This window comes from Rhinatrema bivittatum, chromosome 8, assembly GCF_901001135.1.
Source record: "Rhinatrema bivittatum chromosome 8, aRhiBiv1.1, whole genome shotgun sequence".
Lineage (NCBI taxonomy): Eukaryota > Metazoa > Chordata > Amphibia > Gymnophiona > Rhinatrematidae > Rhinatrema > Rhinatrema bivittatum.
Genome location: NC_042622.1, coordinates 49,767,463 through 49,792,107, shown reverse-complemented (window position 1 = coordinate 49,792,107; position 24,645 = coordinate 49,767,463). Strand labels below are relative to the sequence as shown.

The following is a 24,645-nucleotide window of genomic DNA, read 5'->3' as shown; positions in this document are numbered from 1 at the left end:
ATTGCATTTGTCACCTTTCAAAGCATATTAAAACACGATGGAAAAAAAATAGGCGGTGAGCATGAAGGAGGAGAAGACACACCCAGAGTGTTCTGTGCTGGCATGCTTTCACGTGTGGGCAACTTTGTTATGTGCGTATCGTGGTGAAAGTGACGTGTGGGTGTGAGAGAAGGGAGTAAGAGAGAAGCATAAGTAGAGGTGCTGTGTGTTTTAATCATACTGATTGACATCAACAGGCAGTGAGAGAAAATTAATTGCAAAGTGTGCGCTGGTGATTGGGGCTGTCAGCAACATCGCCAGAAGAAATGTGCATGTGACGACAGAACATGCAGGGGTGCTGCTGTGCTGGCTTCTCTTACAGCTGCTGGAATATTTCTCGCTCGCTTTCTCTGATGCATGCTCTCTCATGCTCGTGCTATCTCTCGCAATCTCTCTCCCTCTCTCTCTCTCTCTCTCTCTATCTATATATATCTATATCTATCTATATATATATATATCTATATATATATATATATATATATATATATATATATATATATATATATATAAAATCATTTTTTGGCCCTGAAAGATTTTGCTCTACCCAATTTGCCATCAGCAAAAAACAGACTATAGCCCTTTCCTCATGTTCTCCCACATCCCATCCTGCTTTGTGTCAGCAGAATTCTTTGGGAATCTAGAAACAGCAGTTAAATGCCATTTTAAACACACAGAAATATGCAGCTTTGCAAGGCTGGGCAGTTCTGGTTTTCTGAAACCCCTCCCATTCGATTGTGTTCAGTAGCTTCTTCTATTTATTTATTCAAAATAAAGAACTACATATTACAGACTGCAGGGGGAACAGGGTTTTTGATAAACAGTACTGGATCAGCCTATTAAGGAGGATCTGGGTCAGGTGGTAATATAAGAAGCACCTATACAAATGCATGTGTGCATCCATCATGTTTTCAAAACATGTGCTATGCTTTCCTAGCGTGTAGCCAAATGGACTCAGGACCAATGGGGTTATGCTCCTCTGCCAGCAAATGGAGACGGAGTCAGATTTCAAAGCTGAGGTCACCCTACATACACCCCTGCAGTGACCTCAATCCTTCGGTATTTCTCCATCTCCAGCAGATGGTGGACATACCTCTCCCTATGGGGATTGCTGTACTTTTTTGGAAGGAGAAATTCATTTAAATTGGAGAAAAAATTGAGCCCCGCTCTCCTGCGGTGATACCTAAAGGTCCCTCCCCCAGTTGAGAATTCCTGAGGCAGTTTCTGAGATCCCTCAGAGGTGTGCCTTGGTCTGGTAGCCGGTTCCTGGTGTGGATGTTTCTGCTTAAGCAGCTGAAAGGCAATGGGTGCAGGAAGCAGAGTGTGGCAGTGACAGCCAAAGCCCTCTCTCCACACAGCTGGAGATTGTCTCTGTACTCAGCCTGTAGGTGCTGAGCCAAGGTAAGTTAAAAAAAAAAAAAAAAAAAAAAAGAGAGAGAGAGAGAGAGAAGCAAAGTTACCTCCCAATTCAGAGAAGCTTGGAGGGGTTTTCAGTAAGACTTCCTACGGTCTCCTTGCTTTGGCGCACCATACTGATGTCATTCCCGATCCTGTTGGGGGGTAAAGGGAAGTAGGCTTCCGAGCCTACGCCCCGTTTTGGCACACCACATGGTAGGCCTCGGCGGCGCCATCTTGTATGCGTCTTTCTGTGTGCCGCATTGCCCTTCATAGAACATCGGTACTCGCAGTGCGTTGGCTCTGGGAGTACCGGAATATGGGTAAAGATGGGCTGTGCGAAATATGGGTAAAGACGGGCGCATGGGCTGTGCATGTGCCTCGCCGCGTCCTGCCTAGGTGCCCAAAATCTGTGCGCATAAACTTTTAAGTGCGAGCTGACAGAACACACAGTTACTGCCACCAATGGCTCTGGTAGCCAAGAAACATAGGTGCCTTTCTCTCTGTGCTGCTTGTCATATTAGACCTTCACAGTCTGACCTGAATTCCAACTTATGTCAGCACTGTGAGGAAGCCCAGGGAGAGCTGGCCTTCCCAGACTTTGCTAAGCTCGGCTCCTCCCATTCAGAGGATTGGTTAGCCACAGCCTTAACTGAAAGTACCCTGGATCTGAATGCCCATTGACTGGGTCATCCATGGGAGAGGAAAATTCAGCAGCGCCTACCCCAGTGGGCTAGGCATGGACCCAACTGCCTTCTCTTGGATGGAATTTCCCAGGGCTTTCAAGCCTTCGTACAGGTGCAGTCTGCTACCTCACTTGCCCCTGTTCAGACAGAATCTCCGCCCTTAAGCTCACCCTTTCCCGGTCCTATCGGCAGACCTTGAGGCATGCCTCGCCTCAATAAGGGTATCCCTGACAGGGACCCGGATGAAGAGGAGGATATGGATTTCTTGGAAGATGGGGAAATTCCCCCTGACTTAGAACCGTATCAGACTTGGTTACAGTTTTTCCATAGAGACGAATTGCTGGCCCTGGTTTCCCAGACCCTGAAAATGCTGGGAGTTCCTGGGGCGAAATCTATGACAGAACCAAAGAAGAATCCTATTCAGATTTCCCTACGGAAAGCCTCTTGCTACAAACTGCCCCCAGAACATTTTCCAAGATTATGGTGGTTGTAGCAGCAGCATTGAGAAAAGAGGGAATCCTGGTGCACCCGTACTTGGACGACTGGTTGATCAGGGCCAGGTCCATGGAAGAGAGTCTCCAGGTGACTAACAGGATTGACCTCCTTGCTTCAGGAACTCAGCTGGGTCATAAACCTGGACAAAAGCAGTCTCAAGCCCTCCCAGTCCTTGGAATATCTGGGAGTCTGGTTCGACACCAAGCATGGCAAGGTCTTCCTTCCGACCATGTGGATAAGGAAGTTGATGTCCCAAATGCGTCAGTTGATGAGCTCGATATGCCTTATGGTGTGGAGTATCTCCAAGTTCTCAACCCTGGAAGTACTACTGTGGGTGAGGGCACACATGCGACCACTTCAATGCCGACTACAGTCATGTTGGAACATGCAGTCTCAAGTCTATTCAGTTTGCCTCCACTTACCAATGGGAGTATGCTCTCGGCTCCACTGGTGGCTGCAGGAAGCTCATCTGAGCAAGGATGTAACCCTGTCCTCCCTGATCTGGCTGGTCCTCACAACAGATGTGAGCCTCCAGGGCTGGGGAGCTCACTGTCAGAAACTGACGGGCCAAGGACATAGGACTGAGGAAGAGGCCCTCTGGAACATCAACTGCCTGGAAGCCCGGGCAGTCAGATTGGCATGTCTACAGTTCAGCCACAGACTCCAGGGTCAAGCGCTCCGCGTAATGTCGGACAATGCAACGACAGTAGCCTAAGATCTCCTTAAGGAATGGGCAGAAATACATCTACAGATGATCTCAGCCTCCCACATCTTATGTTCTAATATCAGAGCAGACTTTCTAAACAGGGAGAGTCTGGATCCAGGAGAGTGGGCATTGTCGGCCAAAGCTTTTCAGCTGATAATAGATCGCTGGGGGTCTCCCGTCTATCAACCTGCTGGCCGCATCCCACAATGCGAAGGTTCATGATTATTCAGTTGCAAAAGAGATCAGTGATCCCTGGGGATTTACGCTCTCGTTCAGACCTGGTTTGAAGAAGAATTGCTATACATCTTCCCTCCGTGACCCCTGCTGGGAAGGGTCATTCGCAGAATTGAGCACCACAGAGGTTTAGGCCTTCTAGTAGCTCCATATTGGCCCAGGCATCCATGGTATGTATACATGCAGAGACTCCTGGTGGAGACCCTGGTGAAGGACCGGTCCCTGCTGAAGCAGACCCCTGTGCGGTGGATCTGACTTGATTCTGTCCTATGGTCTAGCCCTTGAGAGGGCTCACCTTATGAAGCAAGGATATTCTGTGGCAGTAATTGCCACCTTACTCCACGCTCCGAAGTTCTCTACATCCCTAGCGTATGTGCGGGTCTGGAGAGTATTTGAGGCCTGGTGCAAGGAACGGTCAAAATCCCACTAATTCTGGAATTTTTGCAGGATGGCTTGAATAAAGGTTTGACCCATAACTCCTTGAAGGTCCAGGTAGCGGCTCTCTCCTGTTTCGGGGGTGAGGTGAACGGAACCCACCTGTCGGCTCATACGGACGTGGCCCGTTTTCTGAAAAGGGTGAAGCACCTCCGGTCACCCCTGCAGTTACCTCTGTGGTGGCTGGTTCCCTTGTGGAATCTTAATCTAGTATTGGAATTTTTGGCAGGGCCCTCCTTTCGGCTGCTTTCCTTGTATTTATTAACCTTGAAAACGGTGTTCCTGGTGGCTATGTGCTCGGCACATTGCATCTCTGAACTGCGGGCATTGTTGTGTCGGGAACTGTTCCTCCGGTTGACTCCAGGAACGTTACAGCTTCGTACCGTTCCATCCTTCTTACTCAAGGTAGTCTCGGAGTTTCATTTGAATCAGTCCATTTCGTTGCCATCCCTAGATAAGCATAAGGACGTGGAAGAATACCACCTCCTCCGTCATTTGAATGTCAATAGACTTTTGGTGCGATATCTGGAAATTTCAGAACTGGTCAGAAAGACAAGACCGCCTGTTTGTCTTTCACAGTGGACGGAAGCAGAGCAAACCAGCTTCGCGAGCTACCATAGCTTGGTGGATTAAGGAGGTGGTCACGGGAGCCTATGTGGAGGCAGGAAAGCCATTACCTTCTCAGGTTAAAGCTCATTTCCACTAGGGCTCAGGCGGTCTCATGGGCAGAAGCTAGGCTGCTGTCTCCCATCGACATCTGCCGAGCAGCGATGTGGTGGTCCTTGCATACCTTATCCAGGTGCTATTGCCTAGACTTACAGGCCCGAGAAGACGCAGTCTTTGCAAGGGCAGTGTTAACTGCACCATGGGCAGCCTCCCGCCCCGATCAGGAGTAACTTTTGTACATCCCATTGGTCCTGAGTCTGTCTAGCTACCCGCTAGGAATTGGAGAAATTACTTACCTGATAATTTCGTTTTCCTTAGTGTAGACAGATGGGCTCAGCATCCTGCCCATGCTTGCCCAAGAACGGTGCCAAGAATTCACCTGTGGAGTGGATATCGATTCCAAGAGATTATAGGTAAGCTGTCATCCAGTCCCTAGATCAGGGCATCTGTATTCTTACTGGAGTTCAGTGTTTGGTTGAATACAGTTATGGTTATCCGTTTTTAATCTTATTTTTAATCAGGTTTTTTTCATTAGTGGCTTTTGAAAAGAATACTGAAGGGCTGAGGTCACTACAGGACTGTATGTAGGGTGACGTCAGCTTTGAAATCTGACTCCATCTCATCTGCTGGCAGGGAAGCATAACCCCATTGGTCCTGAGTTCATCTGTCTACAGTAAGGAAAACAAAATTATCAGGCAAGTAATTTCTCCAGTGCTGACCACATATACAGATGCATTTCTGCAGGTGTCCTAGCTGACAGCCTTAATGCAATGATGTTGCCGATGCTGTGTTTCAGGGACTTGGAAATTATAGACTTTTGGGGTGGGATTAATTTTCTTGTTGGATGTTTCTCCTTCCCCATCAGAAACACGCCAAGGGACAGGTGCTGTTTGACACCGTCTGTGAACACCTGAACCTGCTGGAGAAGGACTACTTTGGACTGACCTTCTCTGACTCTGACAGTCAGAAGGTAAGGAGCCTGCAGACGGATACAGAGCCCTTTGTATTAAATGGATGGGTTAGAGGAAATAGAGACGGATGACCTTGAAGCAGTAGTCCACGTTAGCCAATTATGTTGTCCTCTAACATGTGCGGACTGGATGGACGGTTTTGGTGTTTTATCTACCGCCATTTACTATGCTACTATGTAGTCGTGGTCAATAGGTCAAGACCTTTCGGTCCACCGATTCTGCCTAGTTGTCCCCACTTCCTGCTTCACCACAGACCCTCCTCAATGAATGCTCTTCTCTCCCCACCCCATGGCCATATCGTCATACGTGACCATATCGTACTGCAATCTTACTATTTTATTTTGTCTTTTATTATTGTACCCCACCCATAGATGATGTGGAGATATTATTAGCTGTATTGTCTATTTTATTATGTTTGTTGTTATTGCAACCCACCTCGATCTGTGAAGAGTGCGGGAAAGAAATACATTTTAAATAAATACAAAAGTAAGCAAGTAAATAAATAAATACTCCAGCATGGAAATCCAGCAAGCAGCATTTGCTGCTGAAGAGACACAAAGTGAGGGGAGATCAAGATGACTCGGGCAGGGCTGGCCCGGCAACTCGGTGGCAGTGCCCAGGGACGCGGGTTCCCCCGAGTCAGCGGAGGCAGGAGATGCTGCAGAATCAGTGTTTGCAGTCCTCTGATGGGGAGAGAGTCCTGGTCCTTGTGCAGTGACATTTAGTGGCTGGATGTCGGGCTTGCGATCGCAGGGTTTCGAAAGGGGCCTTGGTACACACTGCTGCGATGACTGGACTGACGTAAATTGGGAGGGGATATAAAATGGGAATAAAACATCCTCGGGGAGTTACGAATGAAGGCTCGCGGTGCCAGATCCCCAGCTCTTCTTCCATCTGACCTGGGAGCCCAAAAGGAGCAGGAGGAATCTGCTACAAAAAAATATATATATATGCTTCAGACGTTAGAGCCCCCCCATGGCCATGGAAAACGCATCCTTGTACACTGACAATGCATCTGTGACTTTACGGCTGACTACGGATGCTAGAAAGGGCAGGCTGAGCCAGTCCTGGAAAACAGAGCAAGCCCATACAATGTACTAGGGTAAAACCAGAGCTGGCCACACCTATCCCGCATAATCTGGAAATCATCTGGCAATCCTGCAACTGATACTGTGCAAGGAATGTCCTTGTGGGCAGATAACTCCGAGTCATAAAGCACAGGCCCGAGCCAGTCCTGGTTTTACCCCCAGGCCTGCATGGACTTTTAGTTCCGATTTCCCTGTGAGAAGAAGGATCTCTGGTCTGCACGTGAACCCTGGCCAGAGCAGAATTTGGTAGATCCTGTCTCTCATGGAGCCATCTGGCAACCCCGCCCGCCTGGAGCACAGGTCTGAGTAGTGACATGCTATTCAGATGCCCTGGTCTGACCCCTGCTCCCCCCCCCCCCCCCCCCCCCCCCCCCCCCACTACTTGCCTGTGAATTAATTACCTTATTTATTCAAATTTGATTACCTGCCTTTTCCATGTACTTCAAAGCAGGGCATATTACAATTAAAATCTGACAAGATATCTTTAAAGAAGCAGGACTGCAAGTCTCAGAATGCTTTCAGGTGCAGTTAAAGCAGAGCTGATCCTCAAATCACAGTTACTGCCTGCTGTTCACATGCTGTAGTCACTCTGGTTTCTTGTGTGTTTCAGAACTGGTTAGACCCTTCGAAGGAAATCAAGAAGCAGACCCGAAGTAAGCGTCTCATGCCTGGTGAGGTGGCCAGGGCCAGTGGACATCCCCAGGAAAATTTGTTGTTTTCTTTAATAATTTTTATAGTCAATTCAAACTATAGTGAGAGGAAAAAAAAAACATTAAACATGCCATACTTGTAATAATAAAGAAAAAAAAGCATCAGTACATTGAATTGCCTTAACAGAAAACCCTATGACCATCAGAACAGGGGTTCAAGGTGGTTTGCTCATCCATCATTCAGGGTCCTGATTCTTTGGGGTAAAATAGCGGAGTAGAATTTCTGTGCCTTCTCCACTGCTGCCTCTCTAAACATAGATCAAGGTTTCTATCTAATCTGCCCATCTACCCAACTAACAGGCCGATACAGTACGGAGCGCACTGTTAAACTGCCCTTGGACACGCGTTTTCCCTTACCCCTTATTCAGTAAGGGGAGGAAAACGCGCGTCCAACCCGCGGCACCTAATAGTGCCCTCAACATGCAAATGCTTGTTGATGGCCCTATTAGGTATGCGCGCGGGATACAGAAAGTAAAATGTGCAGCCAAGCCGCACATTTTACTTTAAGAAATTAGCGCCTACCCAAAGGTAGGTGCTAGTTTCTGCCGGCACCGGGAAAGTGCACAGAAAAGCAGTAAAAACTGCTTTTCTGTGCATCCTCCAACTTAATATCATAGCGATATTAAGTCGGAGGTCCCAAAGAGTAAAAAAAAGTTAAAAAAAAAAAAAAAAAAAAAAAGTAAAATGGGCCGGCGGCTGTCGGGCCGAAAACCGGTCGCTCAATTTTGCCAGCGTCCGGTTTCCGAGCCCGTGGCTGTCAGCGGGCTCGAGAACAGACGTGGGCAATTGAGCGTCGAGAATTGAGCGTCGGCTGTCAAACCCGCTGACAGCCGCCGCTCCGGGCTAAAAGGAGGTGCTATGGACGCGCTAGTGTCCCTAGCGCCTCCTTTTGCCCGTTTCTACCGCGCCACCTAATTTGCATACTGTATCGCGCGCACCGGCGAGTGGCCGTTCGTCCGCTCTCCCGCAGACTTTACCGAATCGGCCTGTAATTTAGCTTTCCCTGTACGTACCTGGATCAGTCCAGACAGTGGGTTATGTCCCCAATCCAGCAGATGGAGTCAGAAGATAATTTAGCTTTACAATTCCCATCACTCCCTCAGAGATCCCCCTGCTTATCCCATGCTTTCTTGAATTCACATACAGTTTCTGTCCCCGCCACCTCCACTGGGAGGCTGTTGCATGCATCCACTAGCCTCTCGGCAAAGAAATATTTCCTAAGATTAATTCTGAGTCCACCTGCCATCCCATGGCCTCCTTTCTGTTGAAAGAGGCTCTTGCCTCCTGTGCACGGAAACCTTAGAGATACTTAAATACTTCCATCGTATCTCTCCTATCTCGCCTTTCTTATAGAATATATCTGTTTAAAGCTTTGTCTATCCCCATGTGCTTTAGAACGAAGACCACTGACCATTCTAGTAGCCACCCTCTGGACCGACTCCATCATCTTTTATATCCTTTTGAAGATGCGGTCTCCAGAATTATACACAGTATTCCAGACAAGGTCTCGCCAGAGACCTATACAGCTGTCTTGCTTTCCTAGATCCGTGTATTATCTGTCTCGCACATCTGGTGGGTCTTTGACGTGGACAGACCCTGAGATGCCTTCTCTTGATAACCCAGGACTTATTGCTATGACAACCAAGAGGGGAAATATTCTCTTTCTCAAACTTGCCTGGCTCCCCACTGAATGATAGCTGCATCTCTCGGCCATGAAGCTAGCCACCTCCTCCTCAGTCTCCCTCCCTGATAAATAATTTGATTGTGTGCAGAAATGTGCTTAGCCATTTTTTTCCCCTCTTATAAAAACTCTTCGTATGATTCAGGGAGTGACCCAGCTCGGTACTCAGCAGTCGCGGGGAGAGAGAGGAATGGTAGTAACAGGGTCTTCATTCATTGCTTTACTTTCCCTTTCGTTTTCACAGCCTTTCTCCCTTTGCTTTTTTAATGCGTCGCTCTCTTCTCTTTTGTCACTCTGTCTTCTCATTGTTTTTTTTTACTCCATCTCTCTCTCGCTCTCTTTTTTTTTTCCTTTTCTTTTGAATCTCTTTCCCCCGCCACTCACCGCCCACCGGTCCAAAGTGCTTACCCCTCTGGCAAACCTGTCAGTTTATCCTTGCGTCTGCTGACTGCCGGGAGATGCAGTGTGACCCCTACGTGGAAATCGATAACACCGCTCCCCCCCCACCCCCCCACATCCGAAAATAACCCCTTCCATTGAGGCATGGTTTAGTAGCACCGAGGAAGGATAAGCTTCACTTACCAAGGAGGGAGAGGAGCAGGCACCGTTTTTCCATGCCTGCCGTGAGCCTTCATTCTGAAGGGTCTCGCCCTTTCTTTTCCAGCGTCAAAGTGTGCTTGCAGGTCCTTGTTGCCTAAGCTTTGGACTGGGCCTGGTTGCTGCTGTCTGGGAGTACCGTTGTGCTTGTCGATACAGGAATCGGAAGTCCTGTGTGGCTTTGTTTTGTTTTGGTTTTGTTTTCTTGGTGTCTGCAACACAAATGGAAGTACATTAAAAGATCCCTCTCTTTCTCCTAGATGGCCCTTGGACCTTTGGATTCACTGTGAAGTTTTACCCACCGGACCCTGCCCAGCTCACAGAGGATATCACAAGGTGACAGGGAGGGAATTGGGTGGCATCTTTTTTTTTTTTTTTTTTGACCGGGCAATTTCCTTCTGCTTCTCTTAGGCTTCCAACTTAGAACCGGAGCTGGCATCTGGCGCCAGGAATCCTCATTCACAACTATCCGAGGATATTTTCCCCATGTTCTATATTTCCTCCCAAATTACTTTAGTCCAGTCATTGCAGTGACTGTCTTCAGCCAGGGGCCGTGCACCAGCGTTCATTCCTGAACCTTGAAATCACGGGCCCTAACTCCAGCCAGAAGGGGTTGCTGTTGTGCAATGACTGTGGCTCCCTCTGTCTCTGCCACGTGCCCAGCCCCGCTGAGCGGGAATCAAACCCATGTTCCTCGGCATTGCCCATATGGGGCCCCCCATCATTTGTTAGTCATTGCTAATCACGCATGTGCAGCAGTATATGGGATAAACATCCCAAAATTGGCATTCACATGAGCCTGAAACCATAGTTGCATATTTATTTATTTATTTAGTCAAATTTATGACTTGCCTTTCCAGGTGATGATAAACTCAAAGAGAGTTACAACCTAACTATTTGAAATATACCACTGTATAAAACTATAAATAAATTTATGACAACAGTACAAATACAAAACCTACAATCATACAGCATCTCATTAAAAAAAAACAAAAAATGCCTAATGCAATTGTTTAAATATAAAAAATATATATATATACAGCAGAATTAGAAAAGGTACAGAGAATGGCAACTAAAATAATAAAGGAGATAAAACTATTCCCTTGTGAGGAAAGGCTAAAGAAGTTAGGGCTTTTCAGCTTGGAGAAGAGAAGGCTGAGAAGGAGATATGATAATGGTCTATAAAAAAGAAAAAATGGAATGGGTAAATGCAAATCATTTGTTTACTCTTTTAAAGACACTCAATGAAATTACTAGGTAATACATTTAAAACAAATATGAGAAAATATTATTTTATTCAATGCATAATTAAGCTCTAGAATTTGTTGCTAGAGGATGTGGTTAAAGCTGTTACTATAGCTGGGTTTGAAAAAGGTTTGGACAAGTTCCTGGAGGAAAAGTCCATAAATCATTAAGGTGGATTTGAGAAAATCCATGCTTATGCCTGGGATAAGCAGCATGGAATCTATCCCACATTTGGGATCCTGCCAGGATTGGCCACTGTTGGAAATGGGGTACTGGGCTGACCCAGAATGGTAAATCTTATGTTCTTATCACTGCAACCTCTCCAACAAGAAACATCTCATTCCAGAAAAAACATAAAAGGTCCAAATAACATAATGTCCAATAGCATAATAAGAGCAATAAGAAAAATCGTATAAGAAATGATAAAAGTAGTGTACAGCAATTCTGCTGTCCCCTAAAAACAACCATCAAATTCAACTGGGAAAAGCTGATTTAAATAACCAAGGTTTTCTAGTGTTCTTTAATTGGCATCTCCTTCCCACCTCCATGGTTTGGCCTCAGCTGGCAGGAGAGTGGCATTGGCAGCCTGGTGGTTTTACCATGCTCCTTCTGGTGGGGCCTCTTTTCTCTGAAGTTCATAGATTACTAGCATGAACTATGCAATGCTCTGTATCTATGGTACACCACACACTTTCAACAGCTGACTGCCAGAACCAAGCCGGAGGGAGGCCCAGTGGCAAGATGGCTGAGTTAGAAGTGCTGGGAGGTTAGCATTGTGCTCCTAATGGCTGAGGCCAGCCCATAGAGGGAGAAGGGGAATAGGTGGGGTCAATAGGCTTGCACCAGAACTGGTGAGGGATGAAGATGGCAGCAAGCCATTTCTTTCTTTTTTTTTTTTTTGGGGGGGGGGGAATATTGCCCCCTTTACTCTTCTGTGGCAATACCTATATAAGCAGTGTAGGTACACAATGATTGTAGCAAGTGTAGGCTCTGATACGGTTGAACCGGCTCTTCCCAATACTTTCACCACTACTGCTGTTGCAACCAGTGCAAATACTGGGGTAGATTTTTAAAGAAGCGCGCACGTCCATGTGCGCACGCTTCCCGGCACCCACAAATAGATTCGCCAATTTTATAACATGCACGCATGTCCAATTAAGGAGCAGACTGGGAGGGAATTTCCCTACCCCCTACCGTAACCTCCCTTCCCCTTCCCCCTCTCCTCCTCAACCCCTAAATTATACCTTTTCTCTTTTTTGATTTTTGTCTTCTAACTTCAGGGCCAAACTGAAGTAAGTTGCATGCGCCGGTAGCCGGGACAGTGATGAATGGCGTCGTCCCAGCCTGCCCCTTCAAAGAGGCCTGGCAGTTCTGCACGTAACGGGGTGTTACGCGTTTGGCCAGGCCCCTTTGAAAATGCGCGTCGCGTGTGTAAGGCTCGGCCACATGCGTAACCCCTGCTTTTAACGCACGCGGGGGATTTAAAATTTGGCCGACTGTGACATTCCAGGAAACGTAAGATTGCAGTAGCAGCACTGGCCACAAGATGTCAGTATCACATTATTATTAAAAAATACTGACACCTTGTGGTCAGTGCTGGTACTGCAGCTTCTGGCATTTAATAGACACTACAAGAGTAGTATAATAATGGCTTTACATAGCTTGGAAATTTTGCAGAATTAAAATCAATATTTCCATTCATGCTTCTGTTTCTAATTTTTGCCATCAGGTACTATCTCTGCCTGCAGCTGAGAGCTGACATCATCACAGGGCGCCTGCCCTGCTCCTTTGTCACACATGCCCTGCTAGGCTCCTATGCTGTCCAGGCAGAGATGGGAGACTATGACCCAGAGGAACACATTGGTAACTACATCAGCGAGCTCCGTTTCGCACCCAATCAAACCAAAGAGCTGGAGGAGCGGATTATGGAGCTACACAAAACATACAGGTATGAAGAGCAAACCTTGATCCTGCCCCAGGAAAGTGTGGAGACCACTCAAAATCTTGATATAGAAAATTGTTAGAGGGGAGTGGGTGAGACAGTATGACAGGATAAGTCCATACATTTTCATTCCCAATGCCACAGCTCTGCAAGTAAATTCATAAAATGTGAACAAATTTCAATGAAAATAAAATCTCCACAATTTTAAAGGCAATTCTTCACATATTTCTAATGTTTTTTGTGACTGAACCAAGATGTACTGAGAAATCTGATTTCGCATTATTGACAGCTACTCTGTGCTGTCCTCTCTCTTCCAGGAATAAACATTTTCATAAGAGCCCTCGAAGGCAAACCTCAAGCTCCATTTTTCTGAGCTGCTGTTTGCTGCAGCCCTAGGGACAAAGGAGGAGATGGTCTGCAGTGCTTTTCCAACTCAGCCTTTCATTGTTCTCTGTCTGCCTTTTTTTTCTTCCTCAGGGGCATGACGCCCGGTGAAGCAGAAATTCATTTCCTGGAAAATTCGAAGAAGCTTTCCATGTACGGTGTGGACTTGCATCATGCTAAGGTCCGATTCTAGACAGCGAGATAGATGGGGAAGCAGGACTTAAACAATAAAGCAGAGCAGCCTGCCTGTGGTCTACAATATGTCCCCTCCCCTCAGAATACCCTGACACTGTTTTGCTTCGTTTTATTATTGAGACCTTTGGCTAGCATAGAGCAGCGTATATGTGAGCCTCTTACAATACACCCTCTGGGTTTGCCTGCTTTACCTACAAGATTCAGCAATACTTTGCTGTGCTTTCATTTATTGCTAAATTAAAATTGATTGCAAAATTCAGCTTGTGCTTTCCCTTCATGGCCCATCTCACTGTGGCCAGGGAAATTGCCTGAGGACATCATGATTGGGGTGGGATAAATGTGCAGCCTAACAATTCATTTTCATTGGGTGGTAATGAGATAGTAATAAGTGAATGTGAGCAAGCCCTTTTAATAGACCAGGTGCGAACAAATGCACATAGTCACCCTGAAAGTCTTCTTTAAATAAAGTCACTTTTACGGCCGTGGAGACCCTTAATCATGCTAGAACTCATGCATTTGACAGCACGTCAGAAAACAGCACCAGAATACGTTTTTAATAAACTCGGCCATTATTAGGCTGTATTTGGATATGAATCCATTTTATGGTTCAGCGAGTATATTGTTTTCCTGCAATTACCTTTCTCAACCGTTCCTTAACCTCAGTTATTCTGAAGCAGCACAGAGGCCAGCTGATGCTCGGTCAACCCCGCTGTCTGTGAAACGAAGTGAAAAAGATAGGCAAGCGGAGGCCTTTGACTTGAACAAACTCTTCAGCCTTTGGAGATTCAGCTAAAAATGAAAAAAGATCCGTAGTCACTGTACCCAGTCTACATCGCTTGCTAGGGCAGTGGGGGCATTCCCTGAGGAGCGTTAGCCTGCTGTGATTACTCCTGTATGGGAAATGTCAGAACTAGTGCTTCCAGGTAGCAAGTTATCAGCAAATCAGTTAGCTTTAATATTTGTGGTGACTCTAAAATCTGTAGAAACAATGTTTTGCTACTGTGACTCATGTTTTCCAATTAGTGGTGTTGGCTCTTCAAATAAACTTCTGTTTTTATGCCATAGATGTCATAGTATGAATTCTGTCCTGATTTAGTCTCTAGCATGGTACATAAACGTGTTTTGATGTGGGTGGGTTTTTTGTTTTGTTTTTTTTAATTCTTTTTTTAATTTTGTGTGTGTTTTGTCTGTCAGGACTCTGAGGGAATTGACATCATGTTAGGCGTCTGTGCCAATGGGCTTCTGATCTACCGGGATAGACTAAGGATTAACCGCTTTGCCTGGCCAAAGATCCTCAAGATCTCCTACAAGAGGAGCAATTTCTACATTAAGATTCGACCTGGAGAAGTGAGTGTGATTGGGGGAAAAAATAAATCCATTTCCACTGGAGTTGAGGTTTGAGACAGTGTTGGCTCACATGGTAGGCGTGCGTTAGAAATGGGTACTGTGGCCCAGCCTGGTGACTCAGCAGTAGTGTACAGGGAAATGTGGAGGGACCTGGGTTCAGTTTTCTGCTCAGGTCTTCTGTTTCCTCTCTCCCTCCTCCTCCCCCCAACCCCCAGCAAGGTCGGCTTGGGATGCCGCGGAGGCAGTACTTGCAGACCCTGGAGAGAAAAGAGGTCTTTAGCAAGACCCTCGGGTGGGATGTAGGGCTCTGACTGCAAGGTTTTGGAAGGAGTCTGGTGCATGGCCCCCAGCTGAGGATTCTTGCCACAACAAGGACTGGACTGAAATATGTTGGAAGGGGAAAAGAATTATATTCCGAGGTTATAGAAAATCATGTTGTAACTTGGGTGCAGGCATACTAAGAACTTAGAAGTGGAATGGAAACAGAGTTGTGCGTATTCACTGAGCCCTTCGAACATGTTTATATAATGTTCATTATGCTTTTGTACTGAAACTCTGATTACAATTTATGGGGGGGGGGTCGGAATCTCTGATAGTTGCGAGTGAAGGCTTTGTGGCCCCAGATCCCAGCCCTGGTTCTGGAAAGCCAAAGGCACAAGCGCTCAAGGTGCCAACGGATATTCCCAGTTCACTTGGAATCCAGGGCTGGAAGATTTCAGGCCTATTTGAACATCCAGCTTGGTGCTCTGAAATTCTAGGCAGGGCTTCCCAGACACATCAGGTGAAATTCTCAGGAGTTTAGTCTGGACTTGCACATCGAACTCCTTATTTTATGTATCTAAAAGTCAGTCGTACGCCCACAGCCTTAAGTTATGTGCCAGGTTTACTGGCAGGACCAGTTTTCAGAAGTCATTTACTGGGGTAGATACGGATTGACTTAGTTAAAAGGGCTGTCCAAAAATCACTTCAAATTATTTATTTCCCATCTTTCTGCTTACGACCATTGCATTGTAAGAATAATAAGATAGAATCAGACACAGCCACACAAAGCTGACCTTAACCTTGCCGAGAGTCTGCACGAGGTCCCACGGTGTGCGCATTCCTAGCTGCACTATCAGGCAATGGTCCCGGGGTTGTGTTTAAGTCAGGGAGGAAACTACCACCCCCAGGGCGCGTCTTCAAACCTCCGTGCATTATTTTCCATAGGAAAAGTGTGCAGCTAAAAGGTGTGACTGTCTGGGGATGTGTTGCCCATCCTGTTACCTCCATTAGGGCGATTTTCAAACTAAAAGAACCTGCAGACTTGTACCTTGGCAGGCTGTTTTCTGATTTGCCCCCTATCCACAAGACTCTGCACATGCAGGGGATGCTTAGGACTAACATAACCGAAAATGTTAAAATGAGTAAACAGCATGCCATTTAGGGGGCGTGAGTTTGTGCCCCTCACTGACCCAGGTAACTTTCCATGCATATGTTCTAGACACTGGGAGCCCAATTTTCACTGGTCTGCATAAGTCAGCAAATGCGTGACTAAGGGGGCTGCGGATATTTATGCTAGTGTTCAATAAACTGTAGTTGCACGGTTTATAAAATACAGCGTATTTACGCTCCGAAAGTACGCACGTATATTTCTGTACAATCATGTATGTGTAATGCAGGAAAAACACATGCTTTCTCTACTCATTTTATAAAAATTATGTGCATATATTTTATGCATGAAATAAATTATACCCATGTGCACCTAATAACCCAGAGTTAAGCGTGGAGGCAGGAATTTTATAAAGTATAATTTCATGTTTGCCAACACATCCACCAGTTAACACTGCCCCTCCAGGATTTCCCCCTGCTCCTCTACCACTTAACCCAGACCTCCTATTCAAGAACTGCAGACAAAGGATAAATCCAGTTTCACTTCTGCAACTGAACAAGCAGGTGTGAAAGTGTACGGACCAGTTTGGTAATGGATGCGCACATACTGCCTACAAGATAGCGACTTGTGTGTGTACTTCTGCGCATACTCCCTTGAGGAGGGGGGAAAAATGCTTATTTTACAATCTACACACAATACCCCATAATGACAAAGTGAAATCTGTTGTTAGTTGGACAGTAAGGTTGTGCATTTGGATGATCCGAATATGAAAAATATGACAAACGAATCTATTTTCATTTGGTTTGATTGCAGCCGAAATAAAGCATTGATTCATCCGAAAATGTCCGAACATTTTCGGATCATTTGTTTTGGCCAGTAGCGTGAGAGATTTTGCTGAATTGAGTGATCTGAACAAACAGGAAAAAAAACAAAAAAAAAAAACCCCTCTGAAATGAAATTTTGGCCAGAAACAGACTGAAAATGGGAGTGCCTGAAACAAATCCAATGTTTTTTGTCCCTGCGTGTCCCTGTTGGACAGGAATAGAGAATGGCTGAAACACATGACATACATGTTCCTGTTTCCTCTTCCTTTTCTGTTGTCAGTATGAACAGTTTGAGAGCACCATTGGCTTCAAACTCCCCAACCATCGATCTGCCAAGAGACTCTGGAAGGTTTGCATAGAGCACCACACGTTCTTCAGGTAAGGCGTACAGAGAGAGGAGGTGCAGTGTAAACATTTGGAAACTGAGCTGCAAACTGTAGAGTTGCAAGCCAAATCCAGGGTCTGTGCAAGTCACCAGTATCTTCTCCTTACTTTTAGTAGTTAATATGCCCAAACCCTCTCTTGAGAGCTCCCTTTTCTGAGTTTTGCATGCAGCAAAAGAAGTCCAGATTAATTGGGAATGGTATCCTACTTCCTTTTCTTCTCCCTTGATTCAGTAGCCCTTCAACTTATTTACTTTTAGTATAAATATGTGTGTGTGTGTGAGATATTTCTTTTTTATGTGAGTCGAGTAATTTGGAATGTGCGTATATACAAATAAAATATGAAAAATGTATGGCAGCTAAAAATACATTAAAAAAAAAAAAAAAAAAAAAAAGTGAGGGCCATGTGAGAGACTTGGGTTAGATTACCTTACTCAGGTCTTCCGTTCCCTGGTCTGGCTAGGGCTGGAGATGCTGCAAAGGCAACATTCATAGCCTCTGGGGAGAAGGAGGATCTTGCAATGGCGAGACCTGGTGGCCATCGTAGAGCCTATGATTGTAAGGCTCCTTCCAGAGAGCCCTGGTGCATGGTCTCCAGCCAAGGACAATTGCTGCAGTGAGAAGAGACATAAAATAAGAGAGAAATCCCCTGGTAGTTGTGCTTGAAGTTGCATGGTGCCAGATCCCAGCTCTGGTTCCAACTGAGCTGGAAACCAAAAGAAGCAGAAGGAAACTTTATCATGTAAAAAATAAATAACTAAAAGGTCGATATTTCATGCCCTCTCCATTTTTTTTTTTTAATCCTACCCCATCCAGGCTGGTGTCCCCAGAACCACCACCCAAAGGTTTCCTGGTGATGGGTTCCAAATTCCGATACAGTGGGAGAACGCAGGCGCAGACCCGGCAGGCCAGCGCCCTGATAGATCGTCCTGCTCCTTTCTTTGAACGCTCCTCCAGCAAACGGTACACCATGTCTCGCAGCCTCGATGGAGGTATGCAGAACACTCGGGTGGAGGAGGCGGGAGTTTGCTTTACTAGAGTGGCGGGGGAAGGGAGATGGATGGGGCGGTAGGAAAGAGAGGCATCCTGCAAGGAAGTTAAGCAAAAAGAAGAGTCTTTTATTGGGGGTGTAAGAGGGGACTGGAGGGAATAGGATAATGAAAGTCCAACTGTTAGCGCTATTTATTTAAAAATGTTATACTATGCTTAAACGGACCAACTGTACTAAGTGGATCACATAAAATATAAACGTCTAATTCAGCAAATAGTACATAAAATACAAGCTTAAATCAATTACAATGAAGCAATTAGACAAACCAGTGATATCAGATTTACTCATTGGAAAAAGCTTCTAAGTATAAGTGATTTTAACTTTTTCCTAGCTAATGCATAATCAGACATGACCTGCAAATCGGCTGGCAGGGTGTGTGAGAAGCTAGCGAGGAAACTTCAGCCATACAGTGCATCTAATGCACCAGCTGTTATTGCACAGAACAATCCCACTAGTGCACCTCCGTGCTGTAGCTAAAACTTATCTTATTTCATTACATTGCTCTTGACCCGTAACGTTTCCAAACCATTCTGGTATTGCATCCTTCTCTTCCCTCAACCTCCCCTTCTCCAGAAAGAACCAATCTTGGAGCTCCACGTAGTCCTGTCACTATATATGTAAGCCCTTCCTCAGGAAATGCCCCGAATGCAAGGGCCCACGGTGTTCCTGGAGCCACAGACTCCATTTCTTACTCTTGTTCCCTTTTCTGTCATGGCCCGGAGGCACCGGGTAGGAGAATTCAGCCTTCAGGGCCCTAGGCATGTAGCGCACACAGTTGACTGTTTGACAGGAAGGCCGCCTTTTAACACTCAGGGATACATAGGACAAGATGGTGAAATGTTCCAAAATAAAAAGCTTTACTGCAAATTAGTCTTCAAACAATGTCCAATTATTATATGCCCTGGTCATGTCCCAGCCTCAGTCGGTTTGTGTCTTCGGTGATAGGCACTCTCACCACTCTCTCGAGTGGTGAGAGCCAGACTCCTAGCAAGGCACTGGGGTATTCCAGGGACCACTCAGGAAGAGCATCCCAAAAGCAAAACTCCAGCACTTAAGACTCCTTCAGGCTCAAGTGGTAACAGGAAAAAACTCTTCCCACAAAAAAAAATTCCTCTTCACTCTCAAACAATCAGTCTTCCAACAGTGGAGAGCCCAGTCCCATCCAGGGGTTGTGAAATGGGAATTGTACTGTCTTCTCTCCTGAGCATGGGAAATGACCCAAAAATCCTTTCCCAGGCAAGAAAAAAAAATAAAAATTTAGGCAAACTCAGCTTTATTTATTATTTATTTATTTGGCATTTTTTTTATATACCGTCGCTCAGAGTCCATCGAAACGGTTCACAACAGATAAAAACAGTTAAAATTAGCATACATTGTAAAACCTAAGACTAGCATACATTACAGAATCTAAAATAAATCCATGAACATAAAATTTCTAAAACCTTACATATAAATGTTCCTAACACATAGCTCCATTTATGTCCTACCAACACTCCAAATTCTCCTTCAGCGTATAAAACATATCTAAAATTAATACAAGCATCTGGTGATAAATTAGCTAGATACTCTTATCATAAAATTATAAAATTTTTGAATACTCAATAAACCTTCCATTAGAAATTCTAAACTCAACTAATTACAGAAACAGGAGATATGTGTTAAACTAGCCCGAGTAGGCTAGTTTAACACATATCAAGTTTTGAGCTCCCGTTTGAATTTTTTTAAATTTTTAAATTTGATTCTAGCCTCAGGGGAGCTGGAAGTGAATTCCAAATTCTTTACCTCTTACATTCTCCCTGCTAGATCTAGTTGATACTAGACATAGGAATCAAATTCTTCTGTCTGTCCCCGCTCTCAGATCCTCCAGAATGCTCCTCTTACCGGAAAACAAAACTGCCACGCCCTTCTTTGCTTCTGCATGCTTTTATGCAGCTTGCAGGACCAATCAAGACAGCCTCAAAGGAGGAGCCCCAAAGGGATGGTCTGCAAACTCCTAACCTACCACCTACCCCAAGAGCTGGGCTATGGGCCAAAAAAATTGACCAGTGGGGACCTGGGGGTCCCTACAAATATGCCTGATCTACTGCTATTTCTAGTTTTCAGATCCTTAATGCATCTTTTTCCCCAACCTTCAGAATCTCCTGCCATTGCAGTTTTGAATTCTCACGGCAGCAGCTCATTCCTGTCCTGCCACCTCCATTTGCCCCATCCCACCAATCCTTAACACTGGACTGTGACATACTGTTGTCCATGTACTGCTGGTCAAATGTGTAATATGTTTTGCCTTTATGGCTAGAAGCTCATGTGTGACTAAACAGAGATCACTAAAATTGTTGCACTGATTACCTTAACAAGATCTGAATACAAGTTTTCCCAGAGCGGAGATGCCAACCTTCTGTCTCTTGTTCATCAGCACTTCCTGGCAGCTATAAGAGTGCTAGTGCTGCCAGGGTAGCAATAGCTGAGCAAAAGTACGAAAGGGGAAAAAAATGGAGACAAGAAACTGAGCCAAGATCCCAGTTCAGTGGTTAGTGAGCGCTAGGGTATTGGGGTATCTGGGTCCAGGAAGCTGTGTTCTGGGAATTCTCTTCTGCGGTGTCCTCACCCGGAGTGAGTGAGAAGAGGCAGGCATATGATAACACAGGTTTGGACAGGAGCTGAAGACCTGCCTGTGTTGCTTACACAGAACTGAGCAGAAAAGACACCCCCCCCCCCTGCAGCTACACTGCAGTCTCGGCTAGAATACACTCCTCCAACCAACTGCATTCAACCTGCCCACCAGGCTAAAGGCCCACCTCTCATATCCGTAGCAGGAAAGCTGTGCAGTCTCATTGGCAACCAGGGAGCAGTTCTATAGCCTTAGCTAGGCCTGGAAAAAGGGTCTGTGAGAGGGTGTTGGTGCGGTGTGCATGAATCGGGGAAACAGCTGCATGGTCTCTGAAGGGACTGCACTGTGCGGTTACAGGGAAAGAAGCATGCAGCCTTGCGTAGATAAGGAAAAGGGAGACAGCGTTGCAGTGGTTGACAACAATGGCGAAATAATTGTGCATGGATTGGGAGTGTGTGAGTGTGCAACCTCATATTGATCTAGAAAGAGACTGTACTTTGTTCAGAATCTCGTTGTGTAGTCTCAAGCTGTGAGGTCTCTTAGGAAGACAGGCAGAAAGAAAGAAGAGCTGGCATGCGCCTAAAGGTTAATTTTCAGCCGAAAAGCCAGGCGCTTAGATGTAGGCCATTCAAGCTTGGCTGAAAATGGGCACCTAAGATATGCCCTCTGCCCTCAAGCCATGATGGCCTTCCCTTCCTCATGTGCTTTTATGGCTTTATGCTTTGTACCTGCTGGATTTATGTGTTTGGTGTGGGATCTATTTTTTGTTGGTTCTGAATGTGATGTAGGTGAATCCTATTTTCGGAGCACGTATGCATGCATTTCCCAGATGCTGCACCAAGCTCGGCAGTCTCTGAAGGGTGACCCCCTTTGTACAGGCGTGGGGGGAGGTTATATTAGCACGATAGAAGTAGAAGAGAGGCAGTGAGGAACATGAAGATTTCTGAGCAGGGGAAGACTGAATGAATTTTAATACTAATGTGCTCATGAAAGGATTACCTGCACCTTTTTCCCCTCCCCCCCCCCCTCATCTTAAGAACTCTCCCGTCCAACATCACTCAGTGAGAACCATGAAATGGAGAGATACGATGATGGTTCTGGCACGAACAGGACGAGGATAAGGTCGGAATCAGAAGAAGAGGAGGTGACGACGCCAACAAAAATCAAGGAACTGAAGGTACTGATGCAGAAGCCAGAGAGCTTCATGCCGGGAATGTTGAGCAGTGGAAGTCATAAAGCCAGATTATAACATTTCTCTGTATAGCCCAGGAATAGTGTGGTCATGCTCACTCTGGGTTTCTTTCTGTGTGTCATCGCCTCTCCTCCTGCCTGTGGCCTAAAAGACGTAAAGGCCACAGGCAGGAGGAGAGATGATCCTTCAACCTCCCAACTCTGTTCCTACTGCTGTCATAGAATATGATGTCGGGCAAGGAGCATTAGGCCCATCCAGTCCACCCCACCTCACTCCCGAAGGAACATCACGGACCCCAGCTGATCCCTTCTTCACCATTAGGGATCGTCTGTGCTTATCCCAAGTTTTCTTGAATTCTGTTACCATTTTGCCTCCACTGGGACTCCATTCCATGCCTCATCCTTGAAGACCCTTTTTCTGGTGTTGCTCCTGCATCATAGGGTGACCCTGGAGCTGGGATAGGCAACTCCAGTCCTCGAGTGCCACAGGCCAGTCAGGTTTTGAAGATATCCACACTGAATATTCATGAGCTGCATCTGCATGCACTGCCTCCATCGCATGCAAAGGGATCTCGTGCATGTTCATCGTGGATATCCTGAAAACCCAACCAGCTTTGCATACCCCTGTTCTAGAGCAGTCTTTCCTCTGAAAGAAAGGTTTTGCGCCTGGGGCCCAGTTTTATACTTTGAGGTATTTAAATGTCTCTAGCAGTACTTAGGACCCACAGTGATATCTGGCCAGGCCCTGCAGCAGTTGCATCAACATCCCCACCCTGAACAGTCAAGGCCTTACAAATACTGTATGAAACGAGCCCGTTAAAAAAAAAAGAAAAAAAAAAAAAAGAAAGAAATAAAAAAAAAAAAACTGTAAGTGAACAAGCCAAGAACCTCCTGAGCCCATCTGTTGTTCATCTGTTCCGTATTTCACATCCTTTCTTTTCTGGAGCAAGATTTTGGACTGTTCAGCCAATCACATGCTTTCCTGCTCAAAGTGTCTCCGCCTGCACCATAAGAATATTTTTCTGAACAATGTGCAATTAATTTTAAGGTGCTGACATCTGCAATGTGAGACTTCCTTCCAACCTGTTTAATAATAAGTAAAGCACTTCAGAGATTATTTATGGATCTGCATATTTCCAGAGTCGCTGGATTCACAGCTTTTTGATTTATGGTGGTGGCAGAGTTAAATCACTCGTTCTGCTGCAGAGAAGGTGCAGTGCAAGCTGCTGCCGTCACGTTTTAGCTCTCTCCCTTTTTTCTCTCCCAGTCCCTGGGTGCACACAAAAAGTTCCTCACTCGGGCAGCCCCGCGCCGAGACACTGTCTCATCTACCTCCTGCCAAAATGATGCATGCAAACGTGCACAGGCGCATCCACGGGGAGAGCCGTGCAGGAGCGTTTTCACCGCCAGGGGCCTCACTCACTCCAGCAAGGGAGGTGAGGAAGTCGGATCTTCCAAAACTCTGGCTAAGCTTGAGCAGGGCACCGCTGGGGGGGGGGGGGGGGGGACGACGACTCGCGGTGCTGGCACGGCAAGGGCAGCTGTGAGCATGGCCACACTTTTGAAACCTCGGCTACCTATGGCAGGGCACCGATGAGGTGAAGCTAAGAGCAGTGGGAGGAGGCCACTGGCTGATGATGCTATCAATTTTTGATTTAAAGGAAACCATTTTCAAAGCTATGCAGATTGTGGCAAAGTCCACAGGGACTCCCCCCACCCATGGACTTTGCACCAATGTTCAAGGAGAGCATACATGGCCTAGGGGAAAAAATACCCGCAGAGATACTGATTCCCTGAAAAACAGCGGGCATAGTTTTTGCAAGCTTATTGTAACCGCTTTCTGCCATTTTGGACCAGAGTGGATAATCAAGTCGAGTAAAGAAAGAAATGCAAAAGTATGTGCGTTGTTCTCCTCCACCCTAACCCCCTCTTCTGATCCCACCTACTATTTCTCCGTTGATAAGGGTACATGGCTCTTGATATCCTGCCAGCACTTTTACCCGTGAGGCAGGGGCGGGCAATTTTCAGACGGTCCTTTCTCCTGGGTAAACGACTGTTGAAAATTGCCCTCACAATGTTTGTGGGTTGCTGGGAAACCAGGGACAGGTTCTAGAGCAAGCAGGAAAACCAAGGCAGCCAACCAGCGTTCTGGACCCTCTAATGCCGGTCTTACTCCGGCGCCGAACGTGAAGGTGGACAGCTGCCCACGTAGAGCGAGCTTGTACTGATAGCGCTGCTTATTTTCAATCCTATTTGCTGCCAGTCGGAGCAGGAAACCACGCCGCGGCACAAGCAGGAGGTATTCTCTTTCTTCAGTTGCAAGCCTCTGCTCTTTTTCCCCCTCGCATCTTGGCCTCGCACCCTGCATGCTCTTCTGTACCCTCCACGGCGCCTCCCCTGCTTCAT

The 24,645-nt window shown here is 46.1% G+C and overlaps 1 protein-coding gene across 4 annotated transcripts in view; it reads left to right on the top strand.

Moving 5' to 3' along the window:
- Positions 1-24,645, top strand: part of EPB41L1 (erythrocyte membrane protein band 4.1 like 1) — a 297,891-nt gene that overhangs the window by 226,697 nt on the left and 46,549 nt on the right. For all 4 annotated transcript variants that reach the window (XM_029611762.1, XM_029611761.1, XM_029611759.1 and 1 more), the window contains 9 exons: positions 5,519-5,623; positions 7,323-7,365; positions 9,961-10,036; positions 12,675-12,893; positions 13,365-13,452; positions 14,661-14,813; positions 17,287-17,384; positions 18,206-18,381; positions 22,086-22,225. In XM_029611762.1, coding sequence (XP_029467622.1) covers positions 5,519-5,623; positions 7,323-7,365; positions 9,961-10,036; positions 12,675-12,893; positions 13,365-13,452; positions 14,661-14,813; positions 17,287-17,384; positions 18,206-18,381; positions 22,086-22,225 — 1,098 coding nt within the window. The remainder of the gene's footprint in view (positions 1-5,518; positions 5,624-7,322; positions 7,366-9,960; positions 10,037-12,674; positions 12,894-13,364; positions 13,453-14,660; positions 14,814-17,286; positions 17,385-18,205; positions 18,382-22,085; positions 22,226-24,645) is intronic.